Consider the following 27,520-nt stretch of genomic DNA (forward strand, 5'->3'; position numbering starts at 1 on the left):
TGGTGGGGGGAGGGCAAAGAGTGAAACAGCAGAATTTCAAGTATTTTGCCCCTCAATACAGCCACACATAATCAAAAGCATGCAGAATGATTGGGGTAAGCAGGCAGTCACAGGATTTACTCTGGTTGCTCTGCTGTGGCATCACCTAAGATGGGAATACAACACTCAGTAAAAACCAGCACCTTTGACCTCCTGAACAATCACTTCTCAAGCTTCCAAACAATTTTCATGCTGAACTTTTATCTTGAGAACAGCCTCCCCTTCTCCAGTTTCTCCAGACACTGTGTAACTCCAAGAGCAATTTCCCCACCTGGTTTTGGACCCCTTGGAAGGTGATTTCAGAAGGTGAGCACACGAGGCACACCTGTCCCACACCTGTATGCAGGTGCACACAGCAGGTACACAGAAGGGTAAACAGGAATGATCAGACCATTAAAATTCATCTCACCAGGACCCCCTCAACTGGAAATGCTGCAGAACTGAAATAACTTCTACACAAGCTTAGAGAGCAGGGCTTGACTCAGAGTAATGAGGTAAAAAAGAAAACAATCAGGAAGGGAGATGTGGGAAGAGGAGACTCAAAAAAAGGGTAAAGTCCTAAATACTGTAAGCAAGAATGGCTTAGTCTCTTTCATAAAGGGTTTGCATTTTGTGGATTTGTCTCAGTAACTCATGTCAAATTCCAAGTAATTGCCCAGGAGTTCTGGGGCCTGACTTCCTACAGTGCCTACCCTGCACCACCTTTTTGGCTCCTCTCAGGGGACAGTTTGGTGTTTCTTTTCCTACCACATCCCCAGCAAGATTTTAACCTTTCTCCCAAATCTGTCTTCCTCTCGATTTTCCAAACTGAGGGGAAGAAGGGAAGAGTCTCTCACACTACTCAGTGACAACTGCAGTGCATCCTGCCAGGAAAAGATGGCAGATCAAACCCCAGACTTGTACACAGCTACAATCATCAAGTCCATCCCAGTTTTTTTCTGTCCTGCCTTTTTGAGTTGTTGCCCCTCTCCCTTTTATCTCCCACCCCACACAACCAGCTCCACTTCAAAATCCTTTCCTGGTCAGGGGTGCATCTTGTCTTTCAGGCTTCAAATTCACCCCTGGTGAGAACTGGAGGCATCTGATGAGAATTGCAGAAGGATGTGATGGAAGAAGTCACTCATCCCCTTCCCAGCATAACCCACAAGCTCCTGTGATTGGGTCAAAGCCCTCAGATGTGAATCCCACTGAAAGCCAAGACTAAATCTCATTTGCACCTAATATGGGAACGCCAGAAATTAACATTTAATATCACCACAAAGCCTTCTGGGCCTGCCTCAGAGCCCAGCAGCCCTAAAATGTTTCTTCCAGGCCTTTTCCCTGATGCTGTGCCCCAGAAGGAAACCCTGGCAGCTCCTCTGAGCCCTTGTGGGACGAGTGGAAGGAAACTCACTGACCTTTCTTTGCCCACTGGACCCTCTCCTCGCTGGAGTGGACGTGATTTTCAAATTTTGTCTGCAGGACTGTGGCCCTCTCCCGGACTTCCTGAGGGTTCTTGCCACAGGATTTCTACCAGGGAGGCAGAAGGATTAGAGGAAAGAGAGAATTTGAGTCAGGAATAATGAAGCAGTTTACAATAGATTTAATAACAGTAAAATCACACAGCAACTACCCAGGGGCCAACAAAGGTAATCCTCTCAATATTACTAGAGGAAAAAAAAAATCCAGATAAAGATGTTAAAGTCAGAGCAGCCAGTGAGCACCGTGTGGTGGGGAGAACAAATCAGTTTTAATTTTGTGTTTTCTAACATCTATCACATATCTTTCTTTCCTTGCTTTCTTTTCTCTTTTTTATTTTTTTGCTTCTAGGTACAACAGGCCAGATCCCACTGCTTGTTTCCACTGGAATTATTTGGAATAACTGCCCCTAGACCACACTAACAATTTCAGAGTGATGCTGAAGTTCCCCTGTGCCCTTCCCCAAAACACCCAGGGCAGGAGATCATGAGATCCACAATGAGTCTCAAGCTCCAGGGAAGAGACCAAATTCAGCCCTTGTGAAAAAAGGCAACCAAATGAACTCCTCATGAATTCCAGCATGGATTTCTGTGTGAAGTTTCCTCACTGTCAACACATCATACTTGACTGGAACTGCCATCACTTGGCTCCTCTGGAGCAGGACAAGCCCCTTGCACCAAAGGCATGACAGAATAAACTTCCTCAGGCCAAAAGGGCAATTTTGCACGTGTTCCAGCTTTCCTGGCATCAGACTGCAGGATGCAGCTCAGGAAATGGAAAACAAACCTTCCTGGGAGCAAGCTGTTACTGGGAGGAGAAGAGAGGCTCCCTGCCTCTCTGAGGGATCCAGGCAGAGAAAGGAAACGTGGACCAGAAAACAAGTGAAACTTTTGATGGAAAGCTGACAGCAAAGTGCAAAGCCAAGATCCATGGATGTGCACCTCTCCCAGAAAAGGGCCACAGCTCTCCAGTGTGACTCAGACAGGAACCAGCATCCAAATGTGAGAGTGCCAGATCCAGGGCAGCAACTTGATACTGGTCAGACCCCTCATCTGAGCAGGGCTGACTGAATACAAACACGCAGCTCCTGGGATTCTGGAGGAGGCCTGTGCCAAGGCAGCAATCCTGTTGTTCTTCTCTGCATGCTAATGCTGCAAACCCCTCTCTCCCCGGTGCTGCTGCCAGTCCAGAGGAGCCACATCCCACTGACACCACAAACAAACTCCAGGGACCGTGGGGGCTGCCAGCACCTGACACAAAATGCTGTCCTGTCCCAGCTGTGCCACTCTGTACCCAACAGCAAAGGTGCCCAGAGACAGAACTTAAATGGAGTTTAAATGCCCTGCACTGTGCCCTCTCTGAAACCCAGGATCCCACAGCTTCCAGCCACTGGGTAATTCCTCAACAAAGCAAACGTGCCTGGGGCTGGAGCTCCTGCTCACTCACTGCCTGGACTGACTGTCCACCTGCACCTCCAAAGACAGCCTGGCTACTTTAACACATGAATTTCTGGTCTCTGCTGTCTCACAATCCCCTCAAGAAAGGCTCATGACCCATCTCAGAGAATCACAGCATCATTTAGGTCAGAAAAGACCTCCAAGATCATCGAGTCCAAACTTGGGCTGATCATCACTTTGTCAACCAAACCATAGCACTGAGTGCCACGTCCAGTTCTGCCTGACCACTCCAGGGATGGGGACTCCACCACCCTCCTGGGCAGCCCATTCCAATGCTTGACCACCCTTGCAGTGAAGAAACTCTTCCTGATGTTCCACCTGGCACAGCCTGAGGTTCTGTCCTCTCCTCCTGTCCTTGTTCCCTGGGAGCAGATCCTGACCCCCACCTGGCTGCACCCTCCTGTCTGTGAGCTGTGTCCCCTGAACCTCCTTTTCTCCAGGCTCAGCCACCCCAGTTCCCTCAGCTTCTCCTCACATAATTTCCTCTCTGGAGCCTTCCTCAGCTTTGCTGCCCTTCTCTGGACTCTCTTTTCACAGACACCTTTGACTTCAGGTGTGCCCTGAAGCTGAGACCGTCCCCAGAGGTTCAGTGACCCCCAAGAGGAGCTGCAGAGGCCACTCCTTGTTGTCACTACCAACTTTCCACCGATGTGAAACACAAAACTTTGTGGCCCCGCCTGCTCCTCCCGGCCCCAGCACTTCCCTTTTGTTAAGCCTCCTGGCAGCACCAAGTGTCACCTTCCCAGCGCTTTTTAATATGAATGTGAAATTAGTGAGGTTTGCCCTTTCCCCTGGCGGACAGAATCCTCTGTTATTAAAAAGTAAAGCACTTTAATAATGAAAACTTTTTCTCTTTTTCCTGTGTTTTAACTGTTTAAAATTAATGAGAAGGGCATAACGGTTGTCAAAGCGATATTGAAAGCTGGGTAGCCAGGACCGAATAAGCACGAAAATCCCTCCAGAGTGTTAAATAAACAGTGCTTCAGCCCCCTCTGAATCCCTGTGTTGGTTATTGTATACATTCTGTAACAGCACTCAGAATAGATCTGAGCACCGGGGAGGCAGAAAGGTTTCAGAATTCCAATAAAGGCCTCAAATTAAAGACAGCCTGGTGCGAATTCCAGGAGAAAATTAAAGAGACCTCAAGCTTAAGTGACAGGTGACTTGCTTCTGTGTCACAACTGTCAGGGGATTTAGTGATAATATGGCAATATATTACAAAGGACTTTTCTTATTCCCCCCTTTAGGTTTCAAAATGCGGCATCTCTTCTTGCTGGTGCTGGGGGAAAATAAAAAAAAAAAAAAAAGTAAGACAAAAATGAGGGATAAAAAACTAGGTGCATAATTTTCAAAGTGTGAGGTCAGTGCAAGAGATATAAATAAAAAAAAAAGCAAATGGCAGGAAACATAATGTCCTCAGAAAACAGCTTCTCCCCTCCCATCTCCACCTTGTCTTTTATCCCCTTCAGACCCTTGAGACAGATCTCATTTTAAAATTGCACCCTAATGGGCATGAAAAAAACCCTGTGTTTGATTCCTGTCTTCCACTGAGGTTCATCTAAAAAACAACAACAAAAAAAATCCCCATCCCAATAATAAAAAAAAAAATTCTAAATTTAAAACTGACTCAGAGGCAAACTGAAAATAAAACCTGCCCACGATTGAGTGTCTGGACAGATCAAATAAATCAGTGCTTCTGGAAGGGCATGGAAGCCATTCCATGTGCTTTACTCACACAGGCAAGCTTTAATCCTGGTTTGGATGAGCAGGACAATTAATTTGAGACCTTACACATTTTTCCAAGACCCCAAAGATAAAAGCCTACCCCAGAGGTTTGTTTGATCTGCTCCCCATCTAAATTTGTTCCCTCTGTTAAATAAGCAGCATTGTTGCCATCATGGAGAAACAGTGAGATAGGAAAACTTTTTCTGCCTTGTGATTCCTTAAAAGCCTGTTCTGGCAGATCCCAAACCACTGGCAGATTGACAATAACAATATTTATAAGCTAAAAGAAGAAATGCAAGAGAAAAAAGTCAGGGTGCAATGTTATTTAACGTTGTTTGAGACACCAGGGGAACTCCCAAAAATGCCAACTCCATGAGGAAAAGATACACGGATTTCTGTCAGAAGAAGGGAACTTCCAGTGATAAAGGTGGCAGGTTTTAGGTTTGAGAGGTTGGGACAAGTACTGAAAACTTCTGATTTCATTAAGAGAACATGATAATGGGGAAAAAAAATTGAAACACAGTAAGGCTAGACTGAGGTAGAAAAGTTCATTCTTAAAACAGGAAAAAAAAAAAAAAAGAAAGAAAGAAAGACGGGGAAAACCCACCAAAAAGCCTGGCTGTAACATCTCCTGCTTCCATTATACTTCAAAACAAAATGAAGGATTTTGTTTTAATAACAACTTTTTACTAACCTCCACACACCTTCTCTAGAACTCACCAAGTCCCCCTTGCCCCCCTCCATAAAAGTTGAAAGATCAAATTTATTCTCTTTGTAGGCAGGTGAACATTCACACGCCCAGACATAGCCACATATATATTTCATATACCTAAATATAAAATATACATTTTACAGGCACTTCAGCTTGCTCCCTGGCTGCACACAGAAGCCCAAAAAAGACATGTTCCAATGTGGTACTTATAATGGACTTGAGTTGAGGCAATGAGAACTGAAGAGCATCATAATGAGGATGCTGTGTGCAGGACTATAATATATACATGACTCAGAGCATGGAGAGCTGAGAGCAATCCCTCCCTGTCCCACTGCATTCCCAGCTTATTGTACTGTCCATGTGGCAAATTTAGGGAATTTGATAGAGATTAACCCTCCTGAAAGCTTGGGAAATGCCCCTGCAGCTTCTGAGCTGATCACTCAGAACCTCCATGGCAATATAAAACACAAGTTCTTGATTGCATTAACATATTTTGTCAAGTAATTCCTGAAGGAGTCTGTTTTATATTGGCAGAACTGCTGGAATTCCATCCCCATTTTTCCCATGAAGACAAACTCCATTCTTAGATCCCAATTCTTTCAGATTGAGTCACATAAAAACTGGTTATTCTGTATTTCTAAGTCCCTGCAAGAGATTAAAACCATCCTGCAATCACAGTGATCTCAGCTCTAGTGAAGTCAACAGCAAAATCCCACTTGCTTTGATGTCAGAGGGAAAAGAGGAATTTAATCCCACCTTTGAAGGCAAAAGGAACCAAGTCCTTCTGTGCAAGCCCCTGCATGCAGCACCTGCCCAGCAGCACTGCCCAAACCAGCCACTGCTCCTTTCAAAGAGGGGCTGGGCTTAGAACTTTTTGGAAGGAAAGGAAGAAAGCCAAAACAAGTGTATTTTAAAAATTCTGTGCTTAAATGTGTAAAGCATTTGATAATTTGGAAGCATGGTAGAAATACCAAACTGATCAGTTTTGGTAGCACACAGGCTTGGTTAGGTTTTTGTTACTAAAAAGGCATTTTCTCTTGCCACTTTTCAAAACTTAAATTGTAATTTCCTGGAACAAAACATGTTCTCTTTTTTGCTCACTTCCCATGAAATAACATTTATTCTCACATCTGGAGCAGCAAATATTCTGTCCTATGTCAGTAACAAATTTAAAGTACAATTTCTGCAGAAATGGAATTGTTGACAATGTCTTCAAAAGAAATCTTAAATTACTCCCCCCATAAGCACATTTGGGACAAAAGGAAAGTATTTATACATGGAACTATTTAAAATAATTTCTGCACTGACAAAACACAACTGAACTTTGTTACGAGGCGATATCCTAAGCATTTAAAACACAGGCATTACAGGCTGATTTCAGCCAAAAACAGAGGTGAGAGAGAGCTTTAAACAGAGCTGCATCTCAGCTGAGCTCAGAGCTGGCCGTGTGTGAGGTGCAGGAACACTGAACATCGTTCACAGGCCGTGTTTACCAGGAACACCACGGCTCCCACAGCCAGCGCCGGGAACGCGGCGCCTCAAACACGGGGTAACAAAAGCACGGGCAGGCAAAACAGCAACAAGAGGGGGAAAAGAGTGTGTGCTGCATCATGCCTGACACATTCTTGACTTCCATTCAAAATGCTGGATTTAATTTGCCAGAGTGCAGCAACGCCCGAGACATCAGTTGCAAATGAGTGAATTCTGTGAATTAGCAACTTGAAGGCAGACCCAAAGCTTGCCCAAGTCAATAAAAAGGTGCCTGTCAACGCAGGGAGCTTTGTTTTAGGCTCCAAGTAAATACAGATGATAAAAACCTTGATGTAACACATCACCAAATGCATTTTCCTTGTTTCTTTAGAGAAGTTTAGAGCCATTTGTCATCTCCAACAGTATTTTAGTGCAGAAAGCACAGGAAAAACAGAGACATTGTGAGGGAAAAAACATGGAGCTTTTGCACCCAGAAACCTTCCCTGTCTGTTATAAAGATATTTGCTGAAGAGTTAGCAAGCAACTGCTTTCTGGGAACAACAAAAGACAGAAAAAATGTGATAAAAATGTGATACAAGGTAGTTTTATAATTATTTACACTGTCTGAAATCATGGATGTAAAGACAGATGCTAAGGCAGGAACACTTGTGATGTTGAACTGGCAAGTGAAAGCTGGAGCAGTTCCAAAGCAGCAGAATAACTCACCTTGCTTCCTGGTCTGTGCAACTTGAAGCGATCATCTTTCATCAGGCTGGCTAACACCTTCTCCATCTTCAGCTCTGAAACACTGAAGCAATAAACACCAAAAATTAGTGTTTCTGCTGCTCTGAAACGCAGCGTGGAACGAGCCACAGACTGGTAATGGAGAGCAAAACAGTTGAGATTCACAGTTCAGCTTGAGAATTTATTCCTGAAATACGTGAGGTCTTAGCCCAGACTCTCCCTCATCACCCCTGAAAGTGGAACTGCTGTAAAATCCAAACCCCTGCTTCCAGTGGCACAGAGACACAGTTTCACCCACAATTCTCTCACTGCTTTAAGTCACCTACACACACACTCCAATTCTAGCAGAGCTCCAAAATAACTGAGGGTGGACTTCCCATTCAGTGAAAGTCTCCTTGGCTCCCAACCAAGAGGAACCGATTAAAGAAATAAATTGGATTACACTTCCATTACTTTCATTGTTTTTCTTTCCTTGCACTGAGAAGCATCAGGACAATTGGGAAGCACTTGGTTACTCTTTTCACCAAAAGAAACTCAGGACAGAGCTGAAGCAGCTCATAACATTAATGCTTCTTGGAAATTTGTTTTGTAACTATAAAGAGTAAGATCTGCAACCTCCACCTTGAACCCTGGGGTTGTCCAACAATTCTTTTTTCACTCAATGCCATGGGCAGGGAGCAGAAGGTTGGTTGTGCAACTGTGAGAAAGAGACTGACTGAGGCACCCAAAGGCTGCAAACACCTGCTCCACTTTGTTTGCTGCTCCTGCTACATCTTGTCTCCTCCAGTTCAGCTTCCAGAGTCTCTGGAATGAGACACAATGCTCAACCCTCACTTAAAGGATGATACTTTTGTGTTTACACACATTTGTTTCCACCTGTGTCAGTGACCATGCTCACAAAACCAAAGAGCTAAAGCTAAAGGTGTGCAAAGACACAGCTCCTTCCTCTCACAGTGACTCAGAGGGTAACAGCAAAACCCTGAGGAACCTTCCTTCCCTCTGCTCACACCATCCCTCTTTCTTTCCCACAGGATCCTATGTGATTCCAACTCCTTGCTACCTCACCCAGGTCAAAGCTCAGAGACACTTCCCAATGGACAAACTCACCCCCCAATTCATTTATAGCCTCAAAACCCACCTCTGACACCAGATACACAATTTGATTTCCTTCCCTGCTCTGAGAACTCACCTCCCCTCTTCATCTGAAGTGCAAAGCCAAAGCCCAGCCCATTAGAGACTCCACAGCAGGTTTTTTTTTAAATACAGGAGACTCAGTCAGCTGTCCTAGCCAGGCTTCACACTGGGCATTTATTTTCATTCTGTCGACTCACATTTCTCCTGTAGGCTCAACCAGATGATTTATTCTCCAGTTCTGCTTTCAAGACACTGCTGGGTCCTGCAATGGCCCAGATCTGGAAATGCTTACAAACCTGCTTCATTTCCAAGTGAGCAGTCCTGCTTCAAGGTGCATTTACAGGAGACCAGAAATTCTTTGTCCTCTTTAACACTGTCTTAAGGGGCACACACAGCCCAGGTGACAGCACAGGAACAGCTGTGAAGCTCCAGGCCATTAATATTACAGCTGCATCCAAACTGGGTCCCATTTCCAAGGGAATTACTCAGATCATAAAAGTTGATGCCTGTGGGCCCAAATTTTCTGTAATGGGCAAAGGTTATGTCTAGAGAAGAAGCCAAGGAGTTCACTTGGGATTAAACCAATTTAAGGAAGAGAGAAATCTTTGAGGTCAAACAGTTCTCAGATGGTCAGAAAGCTGCCTGTGATTTCTGAAAGGAAGCATTGCTGGTATTCTTTAATTTGTAAAGTATAGAAAGAAATGATACCAACAAGGATATCTGCCTCTTTTCACTCCAAGCTCTCTAACACCTGGCTAGCAGGTGTGACAGGACATTGTGACCTCATCTGTTTCCCGTCCTCCCCAGTTAAACCAACAAATACCTTCACTTTTGCAACCTGCCTTTTCAACCTCAGCCAACTCAGCATCACAGCACAAGGAAAAGAGAAGGAGGAACAGCCATTTGACCTGGAAGGGACAGGCCAGAGTGGCCATAAGACACCCTACAAGGGAGAGCAGCCCCTCCATGTGCAGCTGGACCACCCCATGCACAGATTCCTTCACAGAGGATGCAGAGAAAGGCGGGGCAGCAATGGGGGAGAAAGGGAAATGGAGCATAAAACGACAACCGAGGGTTCCTCTGTTTGATTTTGAAAAGTATACCAGCAAATTAAAACATAAATGGCAACCACTTAAGCAAGAGGAAAGCAGACCTCCCCCTTTCCCTGCAAAGGTTGCTGTGACACGGCCATGAATGAAAATGTCAAACCTTTGACATTGATTTGTTGGAGTTGTCACCCCCTCTCGGGTCCTCCCCTTGCCTGGCTTGTCGCCAGCAACAGATCCCTGAACTGGGTTCACAGCGGGGAGCAGGAGAGGGAGCTGGGAGGGGGAACAGCACAGCCCCAGAGCAGGGAGGGAAATGACTCGTGCCTTCACGGTGATGCCTCCTCTTTATAAATTAGTTAGGCCGCCGTTAGCAGATAAAGAAATTATCTGATAGCTGTCGAGGCAGGCGCTGCGAGATTGCAGCTGAAGGGACTAGGAGAGACATAAAGGAAAAAAAAAAAAAGTGAACCTCGCATTTCCTCTGCTTGTTGCCTCCTCCCTTTGAAGGGAAATCTGTTAGTTGTGCTTGGAGCTGAGACAGAACATTTTGGAGTGTAAACTTAAAAAAAAAAAAAAAAAAGAAAGAGGGAATGTAGAGAAAACATGAGTGTGCACATGCCTGCACATCCACATTTACAGCTGGGCAGAGCAGCCACAACTTCAGCCACACAAAGCCCGAACACAAAGTTGCAGAGAGAGGAGGCAGCTTTGCTGAGCCCCAACGGGAATTCCTGATCTCAGCAGAGCCAAAGTGAGATCGTTTTGGCAAAGGCTAACGCTGCTTTTCCACACTGGAAGCCAAGGAGAGGCTTCAGGTACCGGTGAAAATTAATTGCGAGCGATTTCCAATTTCAAAGGCAGTCATCTCTAATTCCGAAGTGGATTTTCATCCAGGAACAAAGCCACGTCTGCTCTCATTACTTCCGACTCTCAACATTCCTGGACTTACTCCCATGCATGCTGGGGTGGGTGGAGGGGTTTAGGAAAAAACTCTGGGTCAGATCCTCATCCCCTGTAAACCAGCAGAGCACTGCTCATTTACACCAGCTGAAGGCTGCGGGGACACATCTCATGCTTTGTCTTCTTCAAAATACATATTTTATGAAGTATTTACATTTCAATAAACCCAGCGGGAATTTCATTTAAAAAAGGAAAAAAAAAAACCAAACCCAACAAATTAAAATAAAAGATTCACAACACACACTCATCCTCAACAAAAACCTGAGAGATTTAAAAATTAAGCTAAGAATGGGGGGAAAAAAAAAAAAAGGAAACTCCAGTAACTTGTGCAGACCAAGTCAAAAGCTACAAAGACTTAGGGTAAAGGAGCAGAAATGAGCAGTGCTTAAGAGGCTCGGTGACAATCCAACACACGCTGTCTTTCGCCCTCGCACTGAATTAAATTGTCAGGATTATCACCATAATGCTCTGTTTATGAAGGGTAACGGCAATTTGTGCTGATGGCACTCGCTGCCTTGAGCTTCAAGCTGCCTTCCTGCATCTTCTCAGTAATTCATCAGCTCCCTGCTCTGTCCTGGTGCCCCTTCTCCTCATCCATGTGGGAAGAGCGGAGAGGCCGGATCGCCCCTGTGCCCACCAGGCATTTGCTGCCTTCCCTCTGAGGATGGGGGTCAGGAAAGGCAAATTACACTCCTTTCTGGCAAGCCCTTCATCTGCAGAACATAAAACAAACAAACAAAACAAGAAAAGGCAATCCCCAGAGTTGTCTGGCTCTGAAAAGCGAAGGGAAAATAAATTCACATGAACCTCCCCCTCACATAAATTCAATTTAAGATTCCTGAAGACCATGGCCAGCTCCACAACAGGTCTCCTTAGCAGGTGTAATTACCAGCCTGAGTGACACTTCCCTAAACTTGTTAAAAAACAACAACATTGGATAAAAGCATTAACATTTAAAATAAAAAGAAAGGAAATTTCCCTCTGCTTCCTCTAACACTACCAAAATATTATAAAATAAAAAAATAGAATTTTCTGCTTGGAGTTAAAAATTCACAATTATGTGGGATTTCACCTTTAAATGTCAGTGCTGTTTGTTACATGAAAAAAAACCCTGTCAGCTTAGCCTTCCATGTCTTGCTGGTGTCTGCTTAATAGATAGTTACCTGGGATGATGGATGGCTCTTTGTTAGACCACTAAATGGCTCACAGCCTAGAATAAGCCTGTATTTACTGCCAACATTTGTTTGTTTCAAGGATGCAAAACCAAATCCGATTCCAAGCAGCTCCACCCGACAGAAACACAAGAAATAAAAGGGAACTAATTTGTGCATGAGTTTACAGGGCTCCATCAACACTGCTACAACACTGAAGGGACCCTGCTGACGTTCTCAAACGCTGAGAGACAGCAGAGCAGGGAGCAAGGGGAGGCACAAACACCCAGCTGGCTGCTGAGGAGGCTGGAGATCCTGCCTGGCGATGCTGAGCAGCCAGTTGTGGGTTTTTTCCACAAAAGGACGATTTTGTGAGCAGAGTTGGACTAAATTCTCATCATGTGTCAGCCATTAGGTACCTGACTGCACTCTGGGCTGGTCCTTACCCAGCCTGGCTTGCTCTCCCTGTTGCTACTCCCAAGTCCAGGTCAGAGCCAGGTAAGAGGAGCCCTCCCAGGCTTGGAAGCACACCCTGCTTTGGGTCTGCAGAGTCCACCCTCCCTTTCTGCCTTCCAGGACCACACTGGGCTCTCACCACGTGCCAAAGCCTCTCCTGTTCTTGTCACAAGCCACTTAAACAACACATCTTCGTCAATGAACTGCAGATATGACCAACAGCTCCCCAGCAGTTTCTCCCCTGGATCTCTCCTGAAGGGCCAGAACAGTCTGTGACAATATGGTGCCACACAGGCAGAGGGCCAGGCAGCATCTGACAGGCTTGTCTGACTTGTGATCTGCACATAGTCACGACTTAAACCCAGGGCCAGAGGGGAAACAATGGAGGATCTCTGACTATCATCTCCTCACCACACACACTCACTCACGCCCAACCTGTCAGGCTGCTGATTTTCACACACTTCCCTCTCCTCCTTTTGCTAGTCTGGGGCCAGGCCCGGATGACGAGAATTAATAAATCCTTATTAAAACCTGCACGAGGCACAGTCCCGCTGAAAGTGCCACGGAAGGTTAATTAGCGAGGACGAGGCGAAACTTTTGCTCGCGTTTCTGACTCACTTAATCTTGTGAGAAGCCAGCAAGCTGACATATTCTGCCTCCGAAGGCGCCAGCACGAGCAGGCTGCTCCCGCGGCAGCCGATGCGCGCCGTCCTCCCGATGCGGTGGATGTACTCCGCAGGCGAGGCCGGAGCGTTGTACTTCAGCAAGGGGGAAAAGAGGAATTAACAGCGCGTTAATTATAAACGAGGCACCCAGCCTGCTCACCTGGAACAAAAGGCACACCCCCACAGGCTGCACCTCCTGAGGAATGGGGGTGTTTGGAACACGCCTCAGCCCCGGAGCTGTCGCTCAGCCCCTCACCGCGGCAGTTTTTTGACGTGTGGATGTGACACGTTGGCCAACTTTCAGATAATAGGACAGTTTCCCCATCTCAGTGTGTCTCTCTGCCTTTTATATTTTATTTCTATACAGAAAGCTGCTTGCTTCGCCCAAAAAAGAAAAATCAAATCGAATCTCACACCAAAGAGAGCCCAGGACTGCCCACATGGAGCAGGGAGCTGCCTGCTCTGCATCTGGGAGAAAAACCACAAAATAAAAAAACAATTAATGCCAATTTAGAGTTGGGCTAAATTGCTTGGTTTGAATTAAAGCAAATCATAGCTGGATAGAGGGTAGAATAAATCTAAGAGAGAAGTGGGAGTGATTTCAGCAGTCTATGATACAGCTAGGAACTGTCTTCTCCTGTCCAACTACCAGGCACCATGAAAATGTTCCTTAAAGACCCCCCAAATATAGCAGTGCCTCTCATTTACTTCGCTGGGAATCAAAACTGCCCAGCCATTTGCAAGATCTGATAAAGGGTGACACATTTCCCTCCCTTTAACCTCCCCCTATTCTTTCCTCCCCCTTCCACTCTTTCCTGGAAAAAATGAACAAGCACAGAGATACTGCTCAGAAATGAGCCCTCAGCAGTTTAACTGGAAAAAACCCAACAACCAAAGCCCACTCTAGTGTTTATACCTGTGCCCTCTGGCAAAGTTTCTACTGGCTAGAGGTGTGAGTAAGATGCTGTGAGCAATCTAATTGCTCCCTGCAGGTCCTTGCTCTTGGACACAGCTCTCAGGACAGCTGAGATTTCGCCTTCTGGACACACAGAAGTCTCCCAGGGCTTTAGGTAATTTGCACTGCGTTCTAACACTGGCAACTATATCTTTGGTTAAATTATATTAATATACAGATCTGGGAATTAAAGACTTCACTTCCACAGCCTTCTCTGACTAGCTGGCTGCTACAAAATCATTCTTTTTTAAAAAAACCACAAAAATCAAATCAAATTTGTTACCTGAAGGGATGAGGTAGAAATTAAAAAGCTTTGTTGAGGCTCTGTGCCCTGTTCCTTTTTTCCAGGTGTTGCTTGATACATGTGAATCTCTGGATCAGTTTTTCCTCTATTCAACTAACCTTTTTTTAATTATAAATCTTTTATAGAAATGAAATCTGTCTCATGCTCTCAGCCTCCTCTTTGATACGACAGGCTGCTATTTTTAAGGTTCAATCCATCTTCCTTTCTTTCTATTTTTTTTTTCCTTAGGACTGTATTTCTGTCAACAGCAATGCAGCAGTGTGGGGTTTTGTTGGGCTTGTTTTTTTTCCAGGGAAAATCTGAACCATGCAGTTCTGGAAAACAGGAACAGAACTGCAAGAGGTGGCCAGGACTTCACAAGATTTGGCTTTCTGGGTGGGGAAATGGAGATTGTTTCATCTCCAGTCAGGAGAAACTCTGGTAACACCAGAGTTATTAAAGGGAAAACCACACCAAGGCTTTATCCTGGATAAACCCAGAGTCCCAGTCCTGCAGGCATCAGCACCAAGACCAGCAAAGTGCAGGAAGGTTCTGGACTGAAGGGATTTCACCTGAGCAAGGCTGCACTGAACACACACAGACACACAGAGCAAACTCACCTGTACGATCCAGGTCACTTGAGGCAGGTCCAACCCCCGTGCTGCTACATCCTTTAAAATTAATAAGGAAATCACTTTAGTAAAAATCCTTTGGAGGTACCAGCAGAATGAGGCGTCTTCTGGGATGGCAACTATGTCTGGAAGTAACTGGCTGTGTAAGTAGGAATTTTATGGGTCTAATTTGGGGAGAGATGAACTGAAGGTCAGAAATAAGATTGAGGGTTTAAAATGCAAAGATTGTTAGCAGACTAATGCAATAAAAAATGATCCACTACTACAACCCAAAGCCTGGAGGATACAAACACCTTTTTCACGATGGTGGTGTTGAATTACAGCATTTTGCTACAGCCCCCTTGCATTATATCTGAGAGAATCCACTGTGCAAACAGCAGTGATACCTTTGGTTTCTCAGTTTGTTTCACTGATGACAAGAGATTTGCTCATGGGCACCTACTGCCCAAACACCCAGAGGCAGGATTAAATCTCTGAAAGGCTGAACTAGTTCTGAGCACACCTTTCTCCACAGCAAATCTAAGTACTAAAACCAGGCTGCTTATGATGAAAAGGGAAAAAAACCAAAGGCCAATGGTCAAGAATCCCTGGCCTTGGGTGGAATGACAAAAGATACACTGATCTCTACCTACACATAATTAGTTGTTTCCTAGGTGAAGGTCTGAAGTTGAGGAGCAGATGACTTGCAGGTCATCTGGCCCTAAAATAAAAGGCCAATAAACAATTTAGCAGAATCTACAGGAAGCTAGAGCACAGCTTGAGGACAGGGGACTTCAGCTATGCCTTAGATTTGCACCAGTCTGGCTTTGATTGGGAGAAACAAAACGCAGCCACGAAGAAGAGTCAGAAGCTGCTGTCAAGGTATTATTTGATGTGCCAGCTGGTGAGAAAACCCATCAACTTGGAGAAGGACTTGAATGAGATCCTTTAGTTATCCACAGCCAGCACAGATCCACAAACATACCCCTTCTGAAAGAAAAGAGAGTTCAAATACTATCCAAAACAGAGAGTGCAAACACATTTCAATCTCCCTTCTTGATTTTCTGTTCATTAGTAATGTCCTCACATACTCCTTGGATTTCACATTCACCAGGCGCAATAGCAGAGCAGGTGTGCAGATTTAACTCTGTTAGGAAATGTTTTGCAACACATGTATCTTTTAGCTAGTTGCAAAATAGAATATATTAAGGACGTAAGCAGGAGCTTAATGTACTAAAAATGTGTCAGCCACCCACTGAAGTGTTTTCATGCAACTCCCACACACGTTAAAAGAATGGGAAGCTGATGTTTTGGCAGCAAAGGCCTTCCCATAAACACTAACCAGGCTGTTCTGTGGCTCCAACTGCAGTAAAAGAGGAGACACTTTCCACAGCGCCCACTCCGAAATAATGCACACTCGCGCTCCAACACGCTCATTAAGGAGTGACTCGTTCCCAGAGTCAGAACGAACAGATGTACAAAAAGCCATTTAAAGGAGGTTGGAGAAAATAAATCAAGGCAAGTCGGGAGTGTGTACAGCAGTTACCAGGATAACAAGACTATAAACTCTGCAGCACGATCAGACAGGAGCGCTGACGGCTGATTCTGAGCTGGCTGGCTCTGTTCTCCCATGCTGACAAGGCTTTGGTCTTTTCCTTTCCCTGTGTGCTCTTCCTCACACCCAGGAGCTGAGGAAAGGCTGCCTGAGGAGAGGGCTCTGGCCTTGGGACAGGGCAGTTTCCCCAAAATAAATCAACAACCAAGACACCCCTGTGGTCTGGAGCACCTCTAACCTGAGAAGGAGTGGACAGCACAGGCAGGAGGCATCCCTCTCATCCATACAGACTCTTTTCCTATTCTTCCAAGACAATTTTCCAACATCTCAGCTTGGAGAATCACTGCCACAGTCAGTGTTTTCATGTGCATTTGCCCAAGCTGAAAAGGTTCACCAAATGCCTCATAAATAGCCAGGGAGAACATTTTAGGAGAAGCTTTCTCCCATCACCAGCCTTGCATTCACGATCGCTTTCACAGTGCCACCAGCTCCCCTCAGTCCTTACTGACACACAGCAGCAGATACTCTCCTGGGGCTTCCCTTGCCTCTCTTTCACAAGTCTCTTGGGATTTCCTGGTAATTGGAGTGTTTTGCAAACTCTCAAAGACTCCTCAGTATCAGTCCACCTGTGTCTCCTTGAGCTGTTTTCCCTCAAAGACCCTGGTAGAGAGCAGTAAGGCAGGACTAGGGTAAAGAGTTTGAGTTGATTTGCTTTCCTCTGCTGGCAGAGCCCGTGAGTTTCAGTTTCTCAGAATTTCAGGAAAATATTTGTGGGTCACCTTTCCAGGAGAGAGAACACAGCTCAAACAACAGCCATCCAGTTTTACATTTATTCCACGCACAGAAGCACTAACCTGCTGCCAGTACAGTTTCAAGAAGCCCAAGAGATTTTCAATGTACCAGTATCCCCTCTTTTCCACTGCCTCAGATGGCACTGCCCCCTCCATGTGTGACCTCACACCACCATTCCTTAATTACAGGGAAATCAAGGATATGACACCTCGGCAGGTCACTGCTGCCTCCTTTCCGTGGGCAATGGAAGGGCCAATTCTTCAGTGACCATCTCATGGGAGCAAAAAACAAGAATAACTTATACCAGTGCAATTTTAAAGAAAGTCCAGGTGCCAAGCAAACACGATAACCTAAAGCCTTAACCAAGTTCCTGCCCTGATCCCAACTGCAAGACACACAAGGGCACAGGATCAAGGAACAATCCACCTGAGGGATGTCAGAAAGGCTGAAATTTCTGCTTTGAACAATTCGTGTTACCAGCCTGTGCTTGTGGTTGGGGGTACAGGGATGGGTCCAAGAGAATGGGGTACAAAGGGAATGGGGTACAGGGGTACAAAGAATGGGTGCCAGGTGATGGGGGACAGAGAATGGGGTACAGGGGGTGGATGCCAGCAAATAGAGGGCAAAAAGGCCACACCAAAAGTGAGTTCTGTTACTGCACAAGACCAGAACCAACAGGGCCACAAAAGTTTTGCAAGGGCCTTGGTTTGCTCAGTCCCTCTCACACAATCTAATTAGGGCAAAGGAAATTGCTAAAGTTGCTTTTGAAAGACACTCAATGGTGAGGTCTTGAAGGCCCTGAGCTTGACAATTGGCTGCCTACATGAGGCCTAGAAGTACAGATGGAAGGCAGCTTGCTCAGGTGCCAGGCTGTCAGTTGGATTAAAATGACTCATTTATTTACCAAAGAACCTCACAAAGTGCTTTAGCTAACAGGCAGAGAGGGCCTAACGGCTCTCCAAGCTGGGGAAGAAGCTCTCGCGCCTTCCCGGCCTGCCAAAAGTCATTACTGCCGAGTGTGGAAAGCCATCAGCAGGGTAGAGACCCCCGTCGGCAGGGTGACAGATTGGGCTGCGTAATCAGAGGAGGAAGGGGAGAGCACAGAAGCTGTCAGAGGCGAAAGCTCTTGGCTGGGGCCGCCAGAAAACTGGCAAGATGAGTTAGCGTGACTGAGTAAACAGCAAACAATCTCCAAATGATCTTTCCTCCCTCCCTGGAAGAGATGAACTTGTTTAAAAGGCACATCCCAAAGGAAGCCGCAAAGAACTTTCAGTGAAGGAGAGAGAAATAAATCTGGATGAGACCCTCTGAGATACATGGCCCTTCTTTATTTTCTTGTCTGCCAGCTTATACTGTCTGGCAAAAATATTTTATGGGCTATATTAATATACATATGACATAGAGCAAATTAATAAAAGGAACAGCAGGTCCCATTGCTTACTAGAGCGGAAAGATGGGTGGAGAACATGGCATAAGGGACAAGGGAAGGACGGCAACATTATTTGTGTTGCTCTTTTGTGAGCCAGGTTTCAAAATTTTGTGGGCACAAAACACGATTTCGCAGGGAAAAAGAACAGAATCACCTTCCTGTAGAATTTTTTTTTGCTGATATGGAGAGGAGTGTCAGAAAAAGCAATGCCCTTAGAGGCAGGAGGTGGTCACAGAGCCTGGCTGCCCTTTGGACATCTGCGTTGGGGAGGCACCTGTAATGTGGGACTGGTGCAAAGTGTATCTCTATATTAAGGTGTCCATATGGTCCCCATTACTGTGGTAACAGGCCACCTCCTGCTTTCAATGCATTTGTCCTCCCAACATCTCTGTAAGATGGAACTGTGCTGCTTTCCCCATTTTACAGATGGGGAGCTGAAGCACAGGGAGATTTTGGACTCAGACACGCAGCCCACGGTGCTTAACGTGCTGACCGTGTGCCAGCTGAGCCAGAGTCACCGGCACCGGCAGGAGCCGCACCCCTGCCTCGCAGGAAATGCAAAGTGCCTCAGATTGAAGGAGGAGGGTTACAATAAATGTGTTACCTTACACCACCCTCCTCATGGCAATGCAGGTTTCTCCACGTTAGCTCCCTTTTGTGACCATAATCTCCCGTTTGGGACAGATCAGGAGCAAACCCACAGCTATTGCTGCTCAACTGACATGTGGGTATTTGTCTTGTCACCCCAGTTCCACGTTCACCTGCACTGAGTCTGTGGCACGGCAGGAAATCAAACTACATCTCCAGTGTCTCAAGAGGGGAATCCCATCCACTGAGATTTCTTTATCCAAATTCTTCTTCCTACCTTCTCAACAGTTGCACATTTCATGATAGATTTTTTTCTGTCACAGGCTGCATTTTCCCTTCAAATCTTCTCACTCAGGAACTGATAACCTAGTGATTGCAATGGTTTTGCTTTCTCTTTGTCTAAAACTGAGCATTTATCTTCTTTCCAAACCCATTCAATTGGAATTTCAAAAACAAGATACGTACCTGACATTTCTCAGTTATAGGCAGTATGTGTATCAAGGATAACAAAGTCTAGCTATTTATTTTTCAGAATTTACCAAATACTTTTTATCTTCAAAACAATCTCAACACCACTGAATGATTTAAACCCTACTCTCCTCCCCAGTTCTGACATTCAAGTATTACCTCTGTATACAAGAAAACCAAGTTAGAGTTCCACTTATGCACTGCAAAGATGCATTTTGACCTTGATCAAATCACTGAAAGGTTGTACACACAAAGCAGGACCAGAAAGTAACAAGTATAATTTTACAGATGACATAATTTGGCAATGCTAAATCAAACACTCCTGTATACATGGCACTCCTAGTTTGAACTGTGGGCAGAAAAAGAGAGAAAATTCAGCCCCCCACACTGTGAAAAAATTGCAACTGGTTTCCTTTAAGAATAACGTGCAGAAGAACAGGAGTCATTTCAGAGCTGGAGAGGGTTTCTCAGCTCTAATTACTCCCGATCGCTGTAATTTACAGGTTTGCAGTGGGTAGAAATCGCCAAGATTCACACGTTTTCAGATCAACAGCTGCCACTATTAGAGAGCAAATCGTGCAGCCTTCTGCACCACTGCAGCAGCCTGTGGCCCCGGCAGGTCAGGAGCGAGAGGCAAAGGTGCCACCACCACCCAAGGGTGCCAGCAAACTTCAGCACAGGACAAGAATTTCACCCTCAGCACCCTTGTCAGGAGCCTGAAGGGCACAAGGAGAGCAGCAGAGCATGTGCTTTTCCCTCTCTGGTTGGGCTCCCTTTTCCACCTCTGCAGGTGGTTGTTTTTAACCTTGGGGTAGTTATTAAGATGGGAAATACCACATTCCATCCAATTTTCCTGGCAGTTCTGGGGCACACTACAAATCAGGATTGAATTCTACTGGCTGCATGTAGGGGGCAAGGTTCCAGCTTCAAAGGAACAGATTTTTCAAGACCATGCAAAATACTTGGTGGTCTCTAATATAAGATATACATTCTTTCTGTATATGGTAACTCAGCAGAAGATCATATTAATAGTTTGCAAAGAAGCCCCCAGTCCTTACTGAACATGTGAGATGCAGAAAAAGGAGATGACTTTCCTCAAGGTCAGACAGTGAGCTGGAATTAGAGCTCAGTGCCAATTCCTCTGGTTACCCTTAGGGATCAGACAGGCCCATTAGTGTGGAGCTGCAAAGGGACTCCAGGTTACTCACAGTGCAAAGCAAGATGCCAGTCTTGGATTTTAGGAACTCCTGGAAGACCTCTGTCCTTTCCTAGAAGATTGAGAAGGAAGAATTAAAAGACTGCTTATGCACATTACAATCGAACACAAACCAAATTAGCAAAGTAACAATTTAACTGTATTGCTCACTAGATCATGTACAGATTCAAAAGCAAAGGAATTGGCCTCACGAGTGCCAGTCAGACTCTTCCTGCAAATGGAAAAATCTGTGGCACACAGGTGTGGTCCCAGGTAGGAAAGCAGTGTCTGGGGAAGCCTGGATGCATTTGGGCAAGTCAGAGCAGCCAACACCTCCACGGTGTGCACAGAAGCACAGCCTGCGTGTGCCAGAAAACAGGAACTGTTTTACACGGAGAGGGGATCCACAAAGGATTAACCAGCACCAACAGAAGCACTGGCACACTTTAAGGGCAAGACAGGCTTTCATGGAAACAAGCAAAGCTGGGCATGTTCACTGCTGTCTGTCCAGTCACACGATGGGCAGGATAAGCCCATTTTGTTGACACAGTGATATAATCACATCACAAGAGATCAGCCTCATCATGTGCCCAATGGGGCATGCACACAGCCACTGCTCTGACTCTGGAATTACCGAGTGTCAGGGCTGCTCAGCTGCACAGTGAACTGCTGTGGGACAAAGCTGCAAAGTAACAGGGCAGGAGAGAAAGCCAGAAATCCCTGCCCAAGGGGAAAGGAGGCACCTTCCCATGCCTTTCCCTTGTACTGGCAAAGGCCACCATGGGGGTTGATGGCACTGGGACTGAGGCTGCTCCTTCCACCAGGGTCAGAGGCAGGTGCTCCCCAGCCTTGTCCCCATCTCTGCTCTGCACCACAATTCCTGTGCTCAGGCAGGGCCATCCACAGCCCCCAGATTCCAAATTACCTCCCCAGCAGACTCTGAGCCACTGAAGGGAACTGCAGGAACACAGTACAGCCCCTCAGCTCACTTCAAAAGCTTCCTGCTCTGTCAGTCCCCAAATCTTCCCAAGCACATTCCAGATATTTTAACTAACAGCTTTGGGGTGTGTTTTTTTCTTGATGGAAGCCACAAAAACTGACTCCAGAACTCACATTACATCACAACAATATTTGCTATCTCTGAGCACCAATAACCAAAGTTCTCAGCAGAACTTGGTCTTCACTTGCCAATACACCACCTCTGCACCTACACTCCCTTTTCTGCTCGCCTTCCAAAATATCCTTGTTTGCATGTTCCAAGTCTTTCACAAGCTAGGAGCTGAGTGAATGTCCTGTGATGCTGCTGATAGAGAAGAAACCTTACACACTTGACTCCCAGCTAGAGGTGCTGTTCTAGAAAAGAAGGGAAACTTGGGCCTTGCTGACACACTGAACCCTCTGCTGACAAAAATTAAAGAAGAGAGCACGCTGTATCTTGTTGACAATGACAGCAGCCGTGCTCAGCAGTACCATATGGGATCCACAATTTAGCTCCATTAATGCTCTTAATTTGAAGACATCAAGCACTAATTACACACTGGGTACTAAAAAGGCAAAACCCTTCCCCTGGTGCCAGCTACTTAGTGGTGTTCTGTTGGCTTAACAGCTGGTCAGGGTAGAGTTGGGCCAGACCAGGCCTGCTCACTTGCTCAGGCAGGCAGGTTGAGGAAAGGCCAGACTGCAGGGACAGCAAAGCACATGTTTCTGGTCTCCACAGGATGGGAATGAGTGAGAAAAACAATGGCTCTTCACCTCTTGCTTCATCAGAAGAGCTCTATTCATTTACTATCTCTGCTGTGCAGCTCAGAGTAGAGCAGCAGCTCTCTCCATCACAGACCAAGGGCAGGATCTGGGCCTGAACTTCCAAGGGAGGTCTCTCAGCTATTGAGAGAAACTCTGCAGTGACAGTTCACCTGACACTCTCCTCCTGGCCTCTCAGCCCTCTGTAGCAAGGTCCAACCTCTCCATTCAGGCCTATCTGGCTAAAACCTAAACCTATTTTGGGGTAAGCACTGTTACAGTGCTATTATTCCATCCCAGGGAAAACAGCAGTCTGTCAAGACACTGCTCTTCAAAACCAAAGCCAAACTGCTCCAGCCTCATTGAATGGGGGCAACTTATCAGGTAATAATGTTGTTGGGCTTGGATAGGGGTTTCCTTTGGCATTAAAAGTCTGTCTTGACTGCATGAGAGAGAAGCACAGAGACATAAATGGTTTAGTGCACCCACTGGGAATAGAGAATGGCTGCTCTGCCTGCTGAAATAACACATTTGCCTCTTCAGGTGTGTTCTTCAGATACAGCTACCAAAGTACTTTCCAGAAATGGGACAATATCCTTATTCTCATTAGCAGATGGAAGACTGAGGCCCCTAGAGGTGAAATGACTCTCTGTCCTCTCTTCTGCCCTCCTCCCCAAAATAGCCACATAATAAATCATAGGGAATAAGGAATAAAACTGCGGATCCTGACATTTTGAGAGTGCTTACTTCCTGTTCCATGTCTCCATGCAGACGTAGAAACTGTAAGTTCCCAGAGGAGAGGGATGAATGTCCAGGTTGCTCTGACTCTGACCCTCCTGAAAGGACCTTTACAAGGAGCTCGTGGTAGAATTCCACTTGCTCACAGCTGGAGAAAAAGATGATCATCTTGTGGCGCTTTTCAAACTGCAAGAAGAACAAGAGAATTAAGAGAATTGCACATGACCACTTCCAAAGGCCTCTCCCAATTCCCTGACCATGAAAAGATCCAGGTGGTTTACACTTCTGGAGACATAATTATATGGGAAAGGATTACAGAGACCGACACCAAACAGTGAGCCCACAACAGAAGAATGAGTACAGGCTGCACAGGGATCTCTCTGCCAGCATGAAAGACACAATAGCACCTCAGCTCTCTTGTGGTTCAAGATGCACTTCAAAGCCCTGGATCTAATCCATGCTAGCCTCGACAGAGGAACAGATAAAGGAGTCGGAAAGGGCAAAGGGCTACTTAGTAATATAAATGCAAACAGAGTCTCACCTTGCATTTCTGCAGGATAAAAGCTGCTAACGTGACAAGCCTCAGTTTGCTGGGGACCATCATGACAAACTGCTGGAGTGTGTCTGGAACAGCAAAGTTCTCCTGCTCCATGCACTTGGATGAACTGCTGCTTTCCCTGACTGTTTGTGATGCTGGCTCAGGCACCTTCTGGATCTCATCTGCTATGGAAATGCTGACGGGGTCATTCAGGCTGATATCGGCCAGGCGTGTCACTCCTAAACCACAGGAGATGAGAAAGTGAGGCCCAGTCTGGGCTGGGGTGATGCACTCAGAGAAACAAACAATTATCACAATTCCAGTGAACAGGAGTGGAGGGCAAGAACCCAGCCAGGCACTGACACAGCCTCACAAACCTCAGCCTTATTAGGGCTTACCAGGCTGAGCTGCTGTGGACTCCACCAGAACCTTGACAAGACACCACTTCAGCTGACTGTGCTAGTTTACAGTACATGAATGTCTTGATGGACAGACAGAATTTGGCATGTCTACTTTTAAATGCATGTGGAAAAATCCCAGCAGATCTTCACTCTGTCAGGAGTGCACGAGGCCTGGTTCAGTTCTTGCCTCAGCAGCTGACTGCTTGTACGGTAGTTACAATGCTATTATTCATATACAATCCTATATTTATATACAAAGCACCCAACAGCTCTTTTGCCATTAGCTTTTTGCCTTAATTCTGCATTTGTACAGCAAACAAATGAATTTTCAGGTTCATGGTGACTTTGCTATGGAATTTGGGAGACATATGTGGATATCATGGAAGTACATACACTGACAGAAATTCCAGTAACGAAGGAAGCGCCACAAGCCAAAGAAATTAACAGAAATTAACAGGAAATTAATTCCACTCCTGCAAAGAGCTTCAGACTGGGCTGTAATAGAGGCAGACTCAACCAACTCTTCTGCAGTTGCCTGTGCATTATTCAGCTACAGGAGCCCCCATCTGTCCCCAACCCACCTTCAGTGAGGGTGGCTGAGAGCAGCACATTCTGACGTGTCTCTCTCGCAGCATTTAAAGCGTTGAGTATCACAGCCACATCCTTCTCAAAACCCAGGTCCAGGATCCTACACAAACAGCAGAGATGGTTAAAGGCACCGTAGGAAAGTCTTGATACTGCGTGACATCTTTGCAATGAATAATTGTCCAACAATCTGTCCAAAGTGGGTATTTCGTCCTAATCCCAGACATCTGGTGCTTGGCTGAGACCACTGAGCATGAATGGATTAAGATCACACTCTCTCTCATACCTTTTAATATTTAGTGAATTATGATGCAGAGGGTATTGTAATAATTTTCCATATCTGAGCACTTGGAAGTTTACCTGTCTGCCTCATCAATAATCAGCCACTGAGTGCGATGGAAATGAACACAGGCCGTGGACTTGATGTGGTCAACCAGGCGGCCAGGAGTGGAAATGAGGATATTTATCCCTTTCCGTAACCTGTGCCGATTTAAAAACAAAAAATAAAACCCAGGTAAGAGAAAGAAAAGACAGAAAAAACAACCCCATGGAGGTTAGCATGGAATAGGACCCAGAGTGAGGAACTGGAACCTGCAGAGGGAAAAAGTGCCACAGTAAAATTGGGGACAGCACCTTCTCACTGATAAAACTGATTTTTTTTGCCCAGCTAAAATTTATCCTTGATCATCACTGATACTCTGATACTCAGAGGCACACTCAGTGCTAAGGACAGGATGGAAAGAAATATTAATAATATTAAAAATAAATTCTAACACACCCCAGCTAGGTTTTCCTTTCTAATTGAGTACTTGTTTTACTGTCAAGAGTAAACTTCTTTTTGTGTATGCTTATATAGAGAGAAATGAAAATTCCATTTTGGATTATCAGCTTACAATTCAATTCTTGAAAAGGGGAAAGAAAGGGATTTTTAACACCAGGAAATCTCTTCTCCAGAAAGCAATTTCCCCCATAACAAATACAGTTGGTGGTAAGCAAATACAGGTGTTTGTCAGGAGAGGGAAAAAAAAATACTGACACATGAAATCATCTTGTCAGAAGGCTCGTCAGCATTTTAGAAATAGATTCAAGTGGGGGAAGTGAAAGTTTCCTGCTGACCCAGCCACCGTGGCTGTGTAAGATCCAGGAGATCACCATCCTCCCTCCCAGTAAGAAAAATACTCTGAAGAAGAGCAGCAGATAAAGAGTCTGCAGAGCAGAAGGACCCAAAATACAATTTAAGAAGTTGGTTTCCTACCTGGCTTTTTCTGATTTTCTCTTTTCTCCCCCCATTAGCACTCCAGGCACAATCCAGGTAAATGGCTACAGAAAAGAAAGCCAAGACCAGCAATGATTCTTCTTAATAACAAGACAAAGCCTAATCAAAAAATGATGTTTCTTGGCAAAAAGAGAGAGGATGGGGCTGACAGCAGCGTGCATGTGATGTGATCACAGCTCCAGCACTAAAAAAAAAGACTTGTCTCTTTTTAAGACTTATAAATTTATAAGACTTATAAATAATGAGGAAGTACCCTATTATTCTAAGGAAAAATGAAGAGAGGCTGGAAATATGGATCAGATAAATAAATGATTTAAACACCTTCTAGCCCAATGGTAAGACACTCTGCCTCAATTACAAAGAGAGCACTATCATTTAATGATTTTAAAAGCCTTCTCATTTCTCCAGTCATTCAGCTGGCAAAGCAGTTCCCCAAGTCCTACTCCCCATCTGAAACCCATCTGTCCAGTATTAGTTTCAGTAAAACGGTCCTTGTCACCACGATAGTCTCCATTCATAACTCAGCCTGAGACAATGCAAGGTATTTCTGCAAACAAATGGCTGTGAAAAATCAACTGTGCTTGTTGATCAGCACATGTGCAACTAGGGTGCCATAATTAATCACTTAATTGCTCATGTAATAATTTAAAACATGCCACAGGGAAATCACACACTTAAACACATTTATCTTTAAGGACCATACATCTCGCCAGGTGCTGGATTTCCTTAAACCTCCAGCTGAACTCACAGGAACTGAAGTTGTTCAGCTCCTTACAGGAACAATAACAAGCATTGAATTCTTACCTTAAGTAGTTTCTGGATTGTATCAAAACTTTGGAGTGCAAGCTATGAAAATCAACAAGAAAAAGAGCTTTGACAAAGTCTCACTGGAATAAAAAAGCTGAATTACAGATCCCTATGGCTCAAAAATCTGTAGATTAATCTAGTTAGGTATATCAGAATTCTAACTGCATCCTTAGTTTTTCTTTTAGAAGCTGCTTATTATTTTTTTCTCTTGAACAATCTCTCTTTTATTGTATTTTGACCTGTTCAGAAACCTCTCTACTGGCTCAGCTCCACGAGCCAGCTCTCAGGACAAGAGAGACTTCTGCTGGCTTCTGTGAATGCCCTGGGGAGAAAACAAGCTACAGGCACAGAAGATTTTGCTCCAGAGGAAGAATAAAAGGGAAAATTATAGAAATTCTGGAAAAAAATACCACAAAAAGGAAACACATAGGTCAATTCTCTTCTGGCAGCCCTCACTGTTCCTCACCTGACCCAAGGAGCGATTGTGTCACTGGATCTTTCTATCTCTGCATTTCTTTCTCAAGGAAGGTTATTGCATC

The 27,520-nt window shown here is 45.2% G+C and overlaps 1 protein-coding gene across 1 annotated transcript in view; it reads right to left on the reverse strand.

The window, feature by feature from the left end:
* Positions 1-27,520, reverse strand: part of DDX31 (DEAD-box helicase 31) — a 43,324-nt gene that overhangs the window by 11,474 nt on the left and 4,330 nt on the right. The window contains exons 8-18 of the mRNA XM_063410300.1: positions 26,979-27,020; positions 26,154-26,218; positions 25,259-25,378; positions 24,895-25,001; positions 23,916-24,151; positions 23,384-23,560; positions 20,910-20,969; positions 14,879-14,929; positions 12,974-13,113; positions 7,588-7,669; positions 1,437-1,548 (exon numbers count right to left, since the gene is read on the reverse strand). Of these exons, the coding sequence (XP_063266370.1) occupies positions 1,437-1,548; positions 7,588-7,669; positions 12,974-13,113; positions 14,879-14,929; positions 20,910-20,969; positions 23,384-23,560; positions 23,916-24,151; positions 24,895-25,001; positions 25,259-25,378; positions 26,154-26,218; positions 26,979-27,020 (1,192 nt within the window). The remainder of the gene's footprint in view (positions 1-1,436; positions 1,549-7,587; positions 7,670-12,973; positions 13,114-14,878; positions 14,930-20,909; positions 20,970-23,383; positions 23,561-23,915; positions 24,152-24,894; positions 25,002-25,258; positions 25,379-26,153; positions 26,219-26,978; positions 27,021-27,520) is intronic.

This window comes from Prinia subflava, chromosome 12 (genome assembly GCF_021018805.1).
Source record: "Prinia subflava isolate CZ2003 ecotype Zambia chromosome 12, Cam_Psub_1.2, whole genome shotgun sequence".
In the NCBI taxonomy this organism is placed as follows: domain Eukaryota; kingdom Metazoa; phylum Chordata; class Aves; order Passeriformes; family Cisticolidae; genus Prinia; species Prinia subflava.